At 40.3% G+C, this 16,047-nt stretch overlaps 1 protein-coding gene across 9 annotated transcripts in view; it reads left to right on the top strand.

The window, feature by feature from the left end:
• AFF1 (ALF transcription elongation factor 1) overlaps window positions 1–16,047 on the top strand; it is a 207,162-nt gene that overhangs the window by 152,304 nt on the left and 38,811 nt on the right. For 5 of the 9 annotated variants that reach the window (XM_057546856.1, XM_057546855.1, XM_057546859.1 and 2 more), the window contains 4 exons: window positions 36–80; window positions 5,023–5,109; window positions 6,044–6,080; window positions 9,500–9,551. In XM_057546856.1, coding sequence (XP_057402839.1) covers window positions 36–80; window positions 5,023–5,109; window positions 6,044–6,080; window positions 9,500–9,551 — 221 coding nt within the window. The remainder of the gene's footprint in view (window positions 1–35; window positions 81–5,022; window positions 5,110–6,043; window positions 6,081–9,499; window positions 9,552–16,047) is intronic. The other 4 variants (XM_057546861.1, XM_057546863.1, XM_057546857.1 and 1 more) reach the window with 3 other exon arrangements.

Below are 16,047 nucleotides of genomic sequence, written 5' to 3'. Positions count from 1 at the left end.
TGTGTGCTAATCTTTTTCTTGCTTTTCCCGTTCAGCAGACCTACTCCAGTGAAGTCCATTGTGTTGAAGAGATTCTGAAGGTGAGCTTATTGTTATTATTTCTTGCTTGAAGAAATACTTAAGTAGGCAGACATATATTCATTTTCTTTGACTTCAATAAACAGTTGCCGTTCTAAACTCCTTTAAACAGTTTCTCCCCTCATACCTCCTAAAGCAAAATAAACCAGAATGATAACAAAGGGAGTCTTAGGACATTATTGAACTATCTGACAGATTTTAATTGAAATGAAGTCTACAAACTGCGAGGCATTTGGACCAGAGTCTTACGACATCTCCCTTAAGCTTTTCTGGTTGTCTGTAGAGACCCTGGAGGATTGCTCACCTCCCAGAGAGGAGATGCCCTGTGTTGCTGCAGCAGGGGGCACCAGGGGTTAAGTAGTGCTTGGTTTTCACCTCTCGGTGTTTTATAGGTGACACTTTATATGTTTGGCCTTATCGTCAGTGAGACCATGAATTTTTAAAGGGATAAAAAGAAAAATAGTAGAAAGTAAATGGACATCTTTACACCTACCTTGAAAGGGTTATTTTTTGCTCTTGTTTGAGACCATGCCAGGAACATTTGTGCTGCTTCTACAAATACATCATTGAATCCATTATCCATTTGTTCAGTTTTCCTTGCACGAGGATGACAAATTCCTTTTAGAATTCAGTTCCAGGAAAATAAATAAATTCTCCTGATGAACCGGCATGCTTTCTTTTTATCAGAGAAGAATTATATAAACTGTTATGTGTCCCATTTTGGCTTTAACTTCCAGGAAATCTAGAGCTAAATTTAATGCTCAAATACAGTAATTGTAATGGCTGAGAGTTTTGTTTGTTTATTTCTTATTCCTCCTCTGTGGCTCTTAATTTTCTTCCATGTCACTTTTAATGATACTCTTACTTTATCTTTTGCTATAAGGTTTCTGATTTTTGTTTTCTGGTTTTTTTGGAGGTAGGAGAGATATGACACATGTACCTATTAATTTTTATCCCAACTGCACACTTTTTTCCTCAAAATATGCTTACCCAATTTTTTCCTTTAAGTTTTCATTGCAAAGGATTAAGTGAGGTGGTGCTGAAACCAGTAATTAAGTATATTGGTTACCTTCTCATTTGTGCAATTTTTGACAAAGGTGGTGTCTAGCCAGATATTTGGAAAACAGTTCCATTATTTTTGTTCTACTATCTTCGGTATCCTACTTTTGTAGTTAGAGTTTTCTGAGAAAGAAATACCTCTAAGGAAACATACTTTGTATTGCTGAAAATGAGAAATTTTTGCCAACCAGCAAGTAAGATTAATAATAAGATATCTTGATCAAGCTTTTGTTTTATCCTCTCCCTCTGGTATTTCTGAAATTCTTTGGTAAGATGAGTCATAAAAGTAACAAACAACTTAGTTATGAAATAATAGCCTTAGCATTTTCCCTGAAATTGTGTGTGATTTGTTCCATGGTTATTTCAAAAGTAAATGCAACAATATAGATTAGTTGTCTCCTGCATGTGCTTCTGTTAATGTTTTGATGTATGTTAATATACAACTTATTGAGTCCTTTATGTAAGGTGGTAGTATTAGAACATCAGGCAAGCATTTTTAATTTAATAAACTCATCCATCCTCCCTCCCCTCTCAGCCAACATCACTTTAATGAGTTCTTGCTTACCTGGATATGCTTGAAAGTAGATGGTTAATGCGAGCCACAGGTGAGTGTTTTCATTTGGAAGTCTTAAAGAGAGAGAGTAAATCGCAGGATGTCCCGGACTGAAGAGGGGCATGGGTCTCTGCTTTGTGGAGACTTAGAATCTGTCCCCTTCTCTTCTCCTCTTTTGGGGCCTCAGTTAAGTCACGTGTACTCCCTGGACTTCAGTTTCCTCACGGGTAAAATGAAGGCCCTGGGCTGGTAGATAGTAGATGACTCTAGGGTCAAATCCAGCTCTCACTCTCTGATGTCGATCCAGATACTTCCCTCTGCCTCGTGGTTCCTGTTCTTATCTCCTACCAGTAATTTATGAAGATTGCCAGGAATCCTAACACAGATCTTTCTGATGGGCAATAGAAGCAGTAAATAGTTCCCTAAAAGAGAAAATCAATTATAGACGATAGTGTTTGGTTCTCTGGTGGAAATGTTAAGAGTCGCAGTGTTTTACTGAAGGGGCATTGGTGGCCTGTGACTTGTGCAGACTGGCAGGGTAAGAAGGTAGCAGGCAGACACTACCAGCAACCAGGAATTGGTCATGCACAAGGGTCCAGACGGGGATGGTGTCCTTAGTGGGTGTATGGAAACGGCTCAGGTTTTCTACAGCCTGGACAGCCTTTTGGGGCAGTTAATGCAGTGCTTGTAGACATTATCTCAGTGCAACATTCCAGTGACACTGGTACAACGAGTGGTAGCTTTGTACCACTCGTTGTACCAGTGTCACTGGAATGTTCATTTATTCAGCAAATATCCCTGAAGATGCACATACTTTTCTAGGCACTGGGATGCCGTGTGAATAAGAGTCCTTGCTCTTGTGGAGACCATAGTGGGGAAGATAAATATATAATAAAATGTCAGTTGTTGATAAGCGCTATGAGTCATATAGCAGGCAAGTGATTGGAGGAAAAGGCAGAGGAAAGAGCGCAGAAGCCTCGAGGTGGGAACAGGTTGGTGTATTAGAAAAACAGCGATAACTAGACAGTGTCTAGAGCAAAATGAGCAAGGTGGAGAGTGGGGAGGAGATAGCAGCTGTGGCACCTGGAAGGCCAGGAGTGAATCAGGTGCTAAGTGATTTACCCCCATTCATGTGATAAGTCATTGTTAAAGTAGGGAGTGAATTCAGGGCCCTGCAATTCTGGGCAGCCTCCTCTCCTTATGGCCCCAATTCTCCTAAGGCCTAACTTCCCCTAGTAAGCTAAGCATTTAGGGAAGTATATAAATTCTTTCACACTATCAGCAAACCACTTAAGGCCTGAAAGAGTTTATGCACTTTCCAACTGCCTAATTTAATAGCCGGGGCAGCCTTAGGCATTGAGAGTACAATAGATATTTCCTGGGAATCATTGGTGACTAAAAGTCATAGACACCATTGGGATTCTAAAGAAATTCTTGGAAGACAGAAGAATGATACTTTCAGACACCTTTGCAATTATTACAAGTTTTTACATTGTAACGTTCTCATGGTCCCATACCTTAGAGTATAGTCAAATAAATAAAACAACAGGAAACTCTTTGGTGCAGTATTAAAATTCTTTTAAAACTAGGCTTTTAATTTATTAAGTGCTTTCTCTTACCACGTATTCCAGCACTTTATGCTCTGAAAAATAAGTGGTCTTCGTCCACCTCTTCCTGAGAACTAAGGCTCAGAGAGCTCAAACTCCTCAGGCTGACCTGACCGGCAGGGTCAGAGTTAAGATCCAATCTGGGTCTCTGGCTCCAGAGCTGCTACTCTTTCCATTTTACTTCAGTATAGAATTCCTCTTTTGTACTGAACAAAAGATGGTTAGTCAAGTGAGCAAGGGCATGATATCACCTTTAACAAAAATTACTCGAGCCAGCATCGGTTACTTTGCTTGTCACTGTGCCAGGTCATTTCTGTCTGTTCTGAGGTTCTAGCAACCCGGAGGGGGGCTGTGGGGAAGGGCGGGGAAGATGTGTGCAGAGGTGGGGAATGGGGATGCTTGCCCAGCTCCATCTCCAGTTGTTGCAAGGATCAGATGGCATTTCTGTGGTGATGGAGAGGTTGGTCAGCACTTGGAAAAAAGCACAGTGTGTAATGTAAAATAGATAGCTAGTGGGAAGCAGCTGCATAGCACAGGGAGATCAGCTCGGTGCTTTGTGACCACCTAGAGGGGTGGGATAGGGAGGGTGGGAGGGAGACGCAAGAGGGAAGAGAGATGGGGATATATGTATATGTATAGCTGATTGACTTTGTTACAACGCAGAAACTAACACACCCTTGTAAAGCAATTATACTCCAATAAAGATGTTTAAAAAAACAACAACAGTGTGTTGTACAGGTGAGGTAACATAGCGTGATCTGGGGTCCCCAGTGTGCTGGTGGAGGGTTGCTTGTCAATCTTAAGCCAGTTTGCCTGGCAGGTCTGACACACGTGGGGATGGACTTCTTTCTCTCAGACTCCAACGCAAAGGGGCCATTCCCTGTGCTCTCAGCCATTGGCTTCCTGGGGGACCTGATCCTGTCATTTTAGACCTCATTTTTCTCAGCTGTAAAAGGAAGGGGCTGGCGTTAATCTCCAGTGCCATTTTAGCTCTTCAACAAAGTGTGTGTGCATATTTGCGATTAGACACCTTTAATATGACATTTTGTTTTCCAGCAAGTGAATGTGTTAGAAAAAAGAACTCATGTCAAGATAAATATATTAATTTGGAAGATATAGAAATCTTGCTTCCATGAAAACAGTGAATAGAAATGAAACTTCTGTTAATGAAAAGGGATGGTCACTTTTTAAGGCCTTCTCTGCAAAAGTTCTTACGTACTAATAATGTGTATCAGGGAAGGGTCAAATCCATTAAAACTCTCCCAAGTGGAACAAGTGACCTGAATTACTTGTTTGCTTAAGTCAAACAGGAAAGTTCTTCTTCCTTTGAACTTAAATAATTCCAGGAAATGCAATAAAGAAGCTGAGAGAGAAAGAAAGCATTGAGACAGGACTGAGTTTTCATAGTTACACAAGCTCTGGTAATACCTACTACCGTTTTTATGCTTCATGCTGTTCAGAGTGTTAAGACCATTCCTGTTCTTTGCTCTTGTTTTTCTTCTTCGAACTGATTTCTTTTCAGTTTTGTTTGTTGGAGAGCTTCAGCTTTTGAACATAGCCCACCAGGTAGGAGCTTTTTAAAAAAAGTAAATGAAATAACTTTTAAGATTTCACTTTTCATATACCATCACTCCACTCTACATTCAGTTTAAAAAGTTAACTTAAATAGCAGTAAATGTTCTATTTATAATTTACTTTTTCTTCCCATTCCAAATCTCTTTCCAGGAAATGACCCATTCATGGCCTCCTCCTTTGACAGCAATACACACGCCTAGTACAGCTGAGCCCTCCAAATTTCCTTTTCCCGCAAAGGTAATTCCTTACAAGTCTAGCAGGCACTGCATCCACACCAGTGACAAGTCTGAAGTATTGCTGTGTGCCAGATTAATCAAGTGTTATTTGTTGAACTCTTTGGAGATTAGGTTAATATTGCAATTAATTTAGCTACTAAAGTGCTTCCTAATGCTTTCAAATACTTCACTCTCCAATTATGTCAGTAAGAACATCTTACATTTGTATAGGGTTTTGTAGCTTATGAAAGTATTCAGGACTTTACAATAAATTCTTTCATTTTTGAGGTTCTTTACCTTAGAAGAGGGACACGGAGGTACAGGAGAATTAAGTGAGGTAGGGTGTCTGCTTCCTAGTTCAGGACTTAGGTACATTACAGATATACATTTACACTTGTCATACCTCCTACATTTTCTTAAAGTTTAATGCAATCAGCTGCATTCGTGATGGTTTTAATAGCAAGGTGAACTGCCTACTTGCACATTTCTGTTAAAGTATTTGTGAACAATATATTAACAACACTGTCCCCTCGCCTTTTCTACTTTTGGATAACATTCAGAATATAGAAATATCACCTTCAGATCTGTGTTCAGTCCAGCCTGGTATACATGCACATTGTTAATATATTATCGCTCTTCCTTTCCATGATGTCATTGAGGTTTTATCTACCCAAACCAGAATTTACCATGTTAGATACTTTACATATTTTCTAATGATAGTTTTTTTTTCTTCAAAAAATGTAATTTATTATTGATTTTAAGGTAAAACATTATACTTTGTGTTGAAAATCCTTGACACCAAAGGAAGAATAAACTTTAGGAAACAACAGAAGCAATACAACCTATTTTATGTAAAAATTAGATTTATCAATATTTATCAGATTTAACAGTGACACAACCTTGGATTTATAAACCTTAATATTTTATTAACTAGAGATTTTTATTTTTCTTTCTAGGATTCTCAGCATATCAGTTCTGCAGCCCTAAACCAAAGTAAGTAAATATGTGGAACTGATTATTGCATTGGAGAACAAAGCATGGTTTTTACTGCTTTAATGTAGAAAACGTTAATGAAAAATGCTCCAGCAGAGATGAAGGCTTCCTATGGTTAAAGAATAGGAAGGAAGGGCAAACATAAAGCTGTTCTTTAGGTGGAGTTTCAGATTATTGCAAAGAGTTAATGAAGATGTCTTAGTAAAGTACCTAACAAATAAAATATAATTTGGTATTACCTCACATATGATAAATATCTTGAGAGTGACTCTAAATGCATTGTTACCCAGGAATTGTGTATAAGAATAGATTGGGCTATTTTGTGTGTTTCTTGTATTTATTTTAAACAAAACCAAGAAATTTTTATAAGGAAGAGAGCACATAGCTTCTCTAGACCTTCTATATGTATTTGTCATGTAATTCTTTTTTTGGTTTCTTTTAATGGATTGTAAATACTTGAGAATTCAGGGGGAAACAGAAGAAAGCTAACTGGATCCAGCCTTTCTCTATATCAGTAACCTCTCGGTTCACTAAATTCTTTGTGTCCCAACTACATGCAAGGCATTTCAAGCCTTACAAAAATGACTGGTGTATTTGCAGTCATGTAGTTCATCAACATACGGTGAGTGCCCAAGTTATGAAGTGTTAGTCTTCAGAGGATAGGGAGACGAAAGTAGGGTGCGTGGTGTGCATATATGTGTTGGGAGAAGACTGCTCATAGATATTCCATAGAGGTGACTCTTCTTGAGATATCTCCACCTTATTCTTTTTCCTCACTTGTGTTTTTCCCTTGATTGTCCTGTTGTTTAAATTGCAAGGATATGAGGAGAGTAAAAAAGATGAGAAAAACAAGAAATGGAATAATCTTCCTCTAGAACAGGGATAGGCACACTATAGCCTGAGAGTCGATCTGTTGTACAGCTAGTTTTTGTAAAGAAGGTTTTATTAGGACACAGCCGTGCTCATTCATTTATTATTATGCCACAAGGTATGGCATGCAAAGTCTAAAATATTTACTATCAGACCTTTACAGAAAAAGTTTGCTGCCCCCTGCTCTAGAAGTACTGAATAAGACTTTGCAAATAACTCCTAACTAAATTTCCCCCAGAGACTTCCCTGGCGGTCCAATGGTTAACACTCGGTGCTTCCACTGCAGGGGGCATGGGTTCGATCCCTGGTCGGGGAATGAAGATCCCGTATGCTGTGTGGTGTGGCCAAAAATAAATAATAATAATAAAAATAAATAAATTTCCCCCAAATGCAGAGAGATAAACCTGATCATCTTGCACAGTATTGGGGAGACTGGGAAATCTTTTTTTCTCAACATCTTGGCAGCCTATCCAAAGATAGATAACGGGTGAAGTGGCATAAGTCTGCAGGTGTGTCACCAGCTCAGCTGTGGGCGGGATTGCTGTGCGTTCCTTTACCTTTTGCTCCTCACCCCACCCCCAAATTTGCTAGGGCTGCCAGTCATGCAGATTATATGCCTTCCACTGAATTACTTACAGCTTGCATGATTGCTACCTCCTGGTTTAGAAAGACCCTGTAATCCTTTAAACTGTCTCATTTCTCCTTTTAGCAAAATATAGTTGAACATGAACTGGTAAGCACTTTCTTCGCCAGGGGTGGTGGCCCTCCAGGCCTGTGGAATAGTGTAGGCTGATTCCTTGTTGCCCTGATGAGAAGTTTTCAGACACTGGCAGGTCTCCTGTAGGTCTTGGCTCAGCAAATGCTTACCTTGGGGTCTTTTATGCTGCTGCTGGAAACCCTTTTTACCTCTGTGAGAATGTGGCCTTTGGGGGGCCTAGTTGGACCCTGGAGGGGTCTGGTTTTATGTTGGATGAAGAAGGAATGGAGTGTGTGTAGATATAGCTTTCAGAAAAGTGGAGTGTGACATATATTTCTCAAAGTATGCCCAGCAAGATAATTCAAATTTCTTGAAAAATTGTGGTTTTGGAGTCTGTAGAGAATGAAGTATAGGGATTTTACTTGTATGTCCCAGTATTTATGTTCACGTGTGCAAAAAACACGGCTGCCTAAGGATTACCAGAGCCTCGTTGAGCTTAGGACCGGGTCAAGGTGACTGTGTAGGAGTACATGTGAGTGTACTTTAGCCCCTCTAATTTGTAGTGCCAGCCCTAGCTTGCTAGCCAGAAGGGCAAGCAATTTAGAAATATCATATAAGAGCTGCTGCCACCATGAGGATAAAGCGTTTAATTGCAAATATTCAAGGGCCTCCACATGACATTTGTGGTCACTCTCCTCACCCCTGTCTGAAAGGCAACCGTATTTCCCTTCCCCTTCTGCTTCAGGTCCGTATTACCTCAGGCCTAGACAAACACAGCCTCCCAGCTGGTCTGCAGCCTCCACACTTAACATTTCCCATTCCTTTCTAGGTTACATCAGGTAGCACCAGCAGGTTAATCTTTCTGAGCAATAGCTGCATCGTGCTTTGGAGATGTCTCATTGCCCGACAACTGAAGTTTTAACATCCTGTTGTGGCACTCAGAGCCCTCTAAAATCTGACTTCCCTGGTCCCCCCATGCTGCCCACCACACACTCTGCACCCCAGCCTTCCCCTGTCGTAATCTGCACCATTTCAACTCCTCCCATGTTCGAGCCTTCGCTCACTGTCTCTTCTGCCTGAAGGCCTTCCCCACCCTCATCTCCCTCTTGCCAGCAGTCATTCTGTCAAAATCTCACCCATCCTTTGTGACACAATTAATTTTGTTTCTTTTCTAATTTGCCTTCTTTCGTCATGACCAGCAGAGTGACCAATCTGTAGATTCCCGGGACAGTTCATTTAGATGATTGGTTTTCGCGCTGATTTTGCATTGCCTAGGGTTGTAGATAACACGTGCCTGTTTGATGTCCCTCAGTCAGCTGTACGCTCATTGAGGACGGGGTCAAATGCCTTGAACATCTTGGTGTCTAATAGGCAGTTTGTAAATAGCAGTTGAATGAATGAATGGGGGCTGTTGAATAGTGGGGGGATGGGTGGGAGCACAGTGGGCCAAGGACAGAGTCTATAAAAGAGAGTGCTAGCAAATCACGGATAGATATGTGACGTCAAACCAGGTGAGGGTGCCTGCAGCCCCATCCTAGTGCTTCCACAAGGGAGCCCCGCCAGCTGACAGCAAGGAGAGTCTCCTGCCCATGGCAGTGTGGTCGGCATGCCGGGTGGCGCTTTCAAAGTGTGTTCGCTCTGTTTAGGGCTTTCCAATTCTGAGCAAGCCCTCTCTCTAGAGGTAACAAAAATGTTATTTTATAAGCAGTGTATAACACTCTGGTTGGCATAATTTAAGTATACTAAGTGTTTAGATTAAAGTGGGGGGACAGCAAAAAAAGAGGGAATTTATAACTAACGGTCTCATGAATTTGTCATTGTGTTCCTCTGATCATTTTTCCCTTGCCCACAGAACAATATGATACATCTTCAAAAACCCACAGTAATTCTCAGCAGGGAACATCGTAAGTAAAATGCTTTTGTTTATTAAAAGTTTATAATATAACATTGTAATTTCCCATGTAAATCTGTTGCTTAGATTTTTTTTCCTCCTTGCTTTCAAGTAATGACTCATAAAATACTGCTGCAGTGTAAAGGGAAGAAATGACCAACATTTCTATTTGGATTAAATTCTCCTGTTGAAGGTTTAGGTACCTTAAGAGTTTGCTAAGGGGTTTTAAAAGAAAGCCATTTGAGCCATTATTTACATATTAACTGTGGAAAATAGAAGGTTTTAGCTTTATAAATTTCAGTCTTAAATAGTTTTAGCTTGTGGAAACAAATTTTGGGGGATGTGCACAATTTCAGACTTTCTGCCACTTTTTTGGCCTAGTTTTAACTAATAAAGAATGAGTCTTACTGCCCAGCTGTGCTTTATTAAGGCCAAGTAAGTCCAGATATATTTTGGGTTTTGGGAACAGTTGAAACTACATAGTAAAGATTTTTAAACCAGCATTTTGACCCAATTTGTCATTTCTTGGTGGTATTGAACTAGTATTTCTTTCTTTTCATGACTAGCAGTGGTTCAGGGACTGAGTGAGGAGGCCTTTCTCTCCTCAGTATTTGATCAGTTCCTAACACGGAGTTGCTAGTCTCTGAGGACTTCAGGTTCAAGCTCCAGCTTTCTTCTATTTTCGAGGCATAGTATTTGTTCCGTGTATTTTGGGAGGGGGTGTTGCTGTGGACTGAATATTTTAAAAACTGTATAGTTGAGGCAAAGAGCTTCTTTTATCTCCTCACTGTGACTGAATATGGAACAGGGTTAAAATCACTATTCCTAAGTGCCAGGTCCTTGATGCAATTGTTTTCACATCTCTACAGCAAAGTAAGAAAAAAAGAATAACGATTTTTTTTTGTTGTTGTTAAAAAGATAAATTTATTGGGAGTTCCCTGGCGGTCCAGTAGTTAGGACAGTGCGCTTTCACTGTGGAGGGTGCGGGTTTGATCGCTGGTCGGGGAACTAAGATCCCGCAAGCTGTGTGGCACGGCCAAAAACAGAAAAATAAAAAATTTTTTAAAAGATAAGTTTATTATAGGATGGATGGATTTTTTTGTATGTGTAATAAAAATCTGTTTCATTTGTGGTTCTGGCTGATGGTGAGGTTTTGCTTATTTTTATTGTCCTTTACTAGAAAAAAAAAATTAACCCTATGTTAGTTATTCTTTGCCTGTTTCTTTTTTGACCTTTTCTTTTTTCCCCTTTATTTTTGTTTAAAAAAATTATTTTACTCTTGAGTTCTGAAAGTCTAGAATCACCGACTTGGCTTAACCAACTACCTCCTCCTCTAAATAGAATCTATCTGATGGCTGGTGGAGAATAGACAGGACGGTGCCAAGGACCACACTTACAATAATTGTGTGGACTCTCTGTGACCTCCCCAAGGGTTTACGCCTTGTGCTGTTTGTGATGGTTGATAGTAAAGCTGTTTAGACCATAAGAGGCCCCGGCTGATGGTCTTTGGTGGGGGCAGCAAGGAAAGGGGAGCTGAGAGCATCCCACTTGGCAATAAGAACAGAAAGGAGGAGCTCCCTGAGGAATGAGCTGGTGGAAGCAGTGGCACCAAAGGGAGGAAGTGGCTGTGTCCCTGGGAAGTGTGTGTAGAGGAAGAAAGGCAGCTGGGTCTGATCTGGGCCCGGGCAGGCCAAAGCTGCAGCCTCCCACACCAACTTTCATCAGCTTTCCGCCGAGGTAGTTGATAGGGACTCAGACCATATTCTGTGACAATTTTGCTACTCAGAGAAATGGGTTGTTCTCCTGATTGAGTTAAACCACTGAAGTCAGAGGTGCCTGCAAGTTTATATGCTCATATATTGTGACATATGTAGTGTTTTCTAGATAAAAACAATTGGTTTACCCTATATAAAATTAACTAGAGGGGGGACTTCCCTGGTGGTGCAGTGGTTAAGAATCCGCCTGCCAATGCAGGGGACACGGGTTCGAGCCTTGGTCCGGGAAGATCCCACATGCCACGGAGCAACTAAGCCCGTGCACCACAACTACTGAGCCTGCGTTGTAGAGCCAGTGAGCCACAACTACTGAGCCCACATGCCACAACTACTGAAGCCCGTGCGCCTAGAACCCGTGCTCCGCAACAAGAGAAGCCACCGCAATGAGAAGCCCACGCACCGCAACGAAGAGTAGCCCCCGCTCGCCTCAACTAGAGAAAGCCCGCGCGCAGCAATGAAGACCCGATGCAGCCAAAAATAAAATAAATTAATTAAAAAAAATTCTCTTAAAAAAATTATCTAGAGGGAATTCCCTGGTGGTCCAGTGGTTAGGATTCTGCGCTGTCACTGCTGGGGCCTGGGTTCGATCCCTGGTTGGGGAAATAAGATCCTGCATGGCTGTGCAGTGTGACCAAATTAAAAAAAAAACATTACCTAGAAAAGAATATTTGTTTTGATCCTAATAAACTTGGAGAAGGAGTGAAAGTAGGGCCTTGTACAGGTGAAGAGGACAAGAGTGATAGAGAAAAGAAGGTACTACTGAGACTGGGTGGATACGAAGGGTTGTGTGTGGTGGGGCTGGTGGTATGGATAAGTGCCGAAATGAAATGTACCTATGGGAAAAAGAAATCACTTTTATGGAGCTTGGATGAAAACAGTGCTCCAGTTAACCTGTAGAGTACGGTCGTCGTCTCAGAGTTAGTATGGTACATCTCTCAGTGCTCGAAGGTTAATTTGATCTGGTGTCAGCATTAGGGTTCTTTGACAAGCAGTTAAACTGTTTGAATGTCACACCGAGTGGCAGGGAGATGGTCTAATGCACTTTGAATGTCAGGAAAGAAAATGTTAATTACAGGGTCATTTGTACTTTGGTTTTAAAAACCCATGTAGGTCTTACTGCTTTTTCTTTCAGAGTTATTAGTACTTGGGCCTCCTTACAGAAGCAGAGTAGTACATATAAAAGGGAAAAAGAGGAGCCTGGCACTAGAGAATAAACTGTGGAGAGTCTGTATTAACTCTCACATCTGTCCAGACTTGGGGGCAGGGGGCGGTTAGCCAGCTGGTAGAGGATGTAGGTGTAAAAGAAATGTGCTAAATCTGTTACTTTTAATCTCTGTAGTTGAAGCTCTAGTTAATTATCAAATGATGAATTCTTTCTACCAGGTACCTCAGGGAAGTGATTAGCTAGGGATCCAGTGCTATTTGCCCCTAAGTTTGAGGGGGGGGGGAATGTTGGTTTAACGGCTCCTAGCTTTGGAATCCTCTTCCTTTCCACGACTTGGGTCTGTTGAGTTCTCAGGGCAAAGTACCAAAGTATTTCCTTTTTCTGTACAGCTATTACGTACTTCACATGATTGTGGATAGTTCCCTTTCTGTACAGTCAAACACAGTTTCTTAATGTCAGTGCTTTTGCCAACCTCTCAAAAGGGATAACGTGTTAATGTTTTAGAAACTATAGAGCAGTTGATAGGCATTATTGTAGCTAACTTCCTTCTCCCTCCCATCCCCTACCCTCCCCCCAAATTGCCAAGTCCTTACTAGCTGGTGCCCTCCTTTATGTTTCTTATTTTTGCTTCAGAAATCGTCACTACCTATTTAGACTAAGTGACAGAAATTAGCAGTTATAGCAATTTGGAATTTTTATTACTTACTTGGGAAGTTTCTTTTGAAATGAGGGAAGTATTTGGATGTGAAGATTGGGATTGTCCTGGAAGTGTGACGAGAAGGAATGGTGCAAAGTTAATAAAGGCTGGGAAGAGTCTGATACCTTTTTAAATGAGCCTGAGTTTTCAACTTTTACTCAAAGCATTATTTTAAATATCTTGCTAAAGAACTAAGGAAGACCCAGTCTATCAGTTTACTGCAATATAAAATCATCACATCAGGACATGTGTCAGCTGAAATGTCCGAGAATTAAGTCTGAAGAAATGCCTTACTTGTATCAGTTCTTTTAAATCATATTTGACCTAAGGAAAAAAGTTTTATACTTTTCTAGGTAGTTCTTTTTGTCTTATTTTTAAAAGTTGTGCTAGATGCAAACTAGTATATATAGAAAGGATAAATAACAAGGTCCTACTGTATAGCACAGGGCACTATATTCAATATCCTGTGATAAACCATAATGGAAAAGAGTATAAAAAAGAATGTGTATTGTATGTGTGTGTGTGTGTGTGTGTGTGTGTGTGTGTGTGTGTGTGTATGTATGTGTATGTATAACTGAATCATTTTGCTCTACAGCAGAAATTGACACAACATTATAAATCAACTATAATTTTAAAAAAAAAGTGCTATATGAAGGTGTCTTACCTGGGGTCTTTATTTCAATTGACAGCTCTGACTTAAAGTGCTGCTTGCTGATAAATGTATGGTTGAAGTAGCAGAGCTCACCCTAATGGGCAAAACTTATAAATCATTTGTCCTTGAGATTATACCCCTATCCTTTATTCACAGTTCTTCAGCTCTTCTGAAAACAAGTAACAAACATTAGTGCTGGTCAGTAATACATTTGTAGGTCTACATTAAACCTTCAGCTTCTCAGAATGTAAATGGAGATCTTGTTGTTAATAATAATTCTCAGTTCTCAAATATCTGGCATTGCTGGAAAAAGATGCACTTTATTTTTACTCCAAACTTAACAAGTGATTGTGAATCCAAAGTTATTGGTATTCATAATTATTTTATTAATCTAGATATAGAACGAAATGTTCTGTTTGTTTTCAAGAGAAAAAGTAGAGGTGTAAAATGAAAGAATAAGAAATATAACTTTTTTTTTTTTTTAGTGAGTTACTATTAGCCATGCTATGGAGAAATGAGAATTTGTAATATTGGGTATTGAAGAAATTTTCATGCTTAGGTGAAAGCAAACAAATGGTCATTATGTGCAATGTTTAATCTGCTTATTTCAGAATTACAGTTACTAGGACACATTAAATCAATATTTAGAAAATGCTGAAACTCCCAAATGCAGAATCACCTCCTTTCATGGTAGAATTATAGTCTTTTGGAATAGTCAGTTTAATTCTTGGGGTTCTGGCTTTAGTAGACAATATTCTAGGATCCCTTGCAGGGCAATATTTAACTTGACACTGTATACAAATTTATGCCGGAAACTTGCATAATATTGAAGGGATATTTTGGTGAGGCTATGAAATGAAGCATATTTTAAATAATTATAAAAATACTGCTAAGGTGCTGGAAGATCATCTTCTTCAAAGTATTCCTCTTGGAGCTATATATATTTCTCAAATGATGGCTTGAACTACTCTGGGAGCACCCCTTTAGGATAACATATACTTCCGTACTTGGTCTTAGACCAAAGGTCAAATAAAATGGACAAGAAGAATAAATTTTTCAAGTGCCTGGTATATAATAGGTAAGTGTTACGTAAATGGGTTTGTTTATGTTCTACATAAGAAAAGTCATTCTCATCGTTCTTTAACATGCTTTGACCCCAGTTATATAAATATTGGCCTCTGGGCTGGATGCCAGGCTATTTGGAGATACTTCCAAAAATTGCTTCCACTCATCCATTCAGTACATAATTATTAAACACACGCTGTGTGCCCAGTGCTGGTTTAGGTACTTGGGGAAATAGTAGCCAGTGAGACAAAGTCCTTGTCTTCCATGCCTTGTAACTCAGTGCGGTGGCATGTAATACAAACTAGGTGATGTGACAGAGACAGGCTTGAGGAAGCAGGGTTTTTTTTTTTTTTTTTTTTTGGCTGGTGTTGATACTTCTGGGAGGCTCAGGAAAGGTCCCTCAGAAAAGGTGACATTTGATCTGGAGCCTGAATGATGAGAGGGAGGCAGATAATACTTGCCACCTTTAAAGGGGCTTGATGGGCTACAGGCTCTGAAGGCATTTGAAAATGGCTAGGGAGTAATTCTTGTTGGAAGTGACTTCTTTGAAGTATTCATTTGCATTTGGAAAACATGGTTTTAAGGGTGTCCTTAAGAGTCTGTTTAAGTCTCATTTTTAATCATGCTGCTAATTTACTACAGTAAGTGACCCTAGATTAATTTAAGCATAGATTGAAAAATTTAGTAAGATAGGTTTTTATTAGCCCTAAAAGCAGTTGGTACATTCTGCCCACTCTGGGTTGCTGGGTTTCTAAAGCAGCAAGGTGTGGTCTACTTGCACAAGAATTCGTATTCTCCCCGTCCATCCCCACCCCTTTCATCCACCCTGCAGAGGCCTCCAAGGCCCTCTATAACCTACCTCTCCACCTCCTCTCCTATACTCCCACAACACACACACACACACACACACACACACACACACACACACACACACACACACACACACACACACACACACACACATATTCTGGCCACATTGGCCTCTTTGCTGTTTTCTATGCCTTAATCACCCTCCCCATTTCCTGCATTGTGCTCCCTCCTCCCTTCAGGTCCCTCCTTGGATGTCATCCCCTTATCAGTACAGTCTTCCTTAACTACCCTAACGTAGAAGAACCTCCCACACCCATCCTTTCTCTTTTATGCTTACTTCCCCCT

This window comes from Balaenoptera acutorostrata, chromosome 5 (genome assembly GCF_949987535.1).
Source record: "Balaenoptera acutorostrata chromosome 5, mBalAcu1.1, whole genome shotgun sequence".
Classification (NCBI taxonomy): domain Eukaryota; kingdom Metazoa; phylum Chordata; class Mammalia; order Artiodactyla; family Balaenopteridae; genus Balaenoptera; species Balaenoptera acutorostrata.
This window is presented reverse-complemented; position numbering and strand designations above follow the sequence as displayed.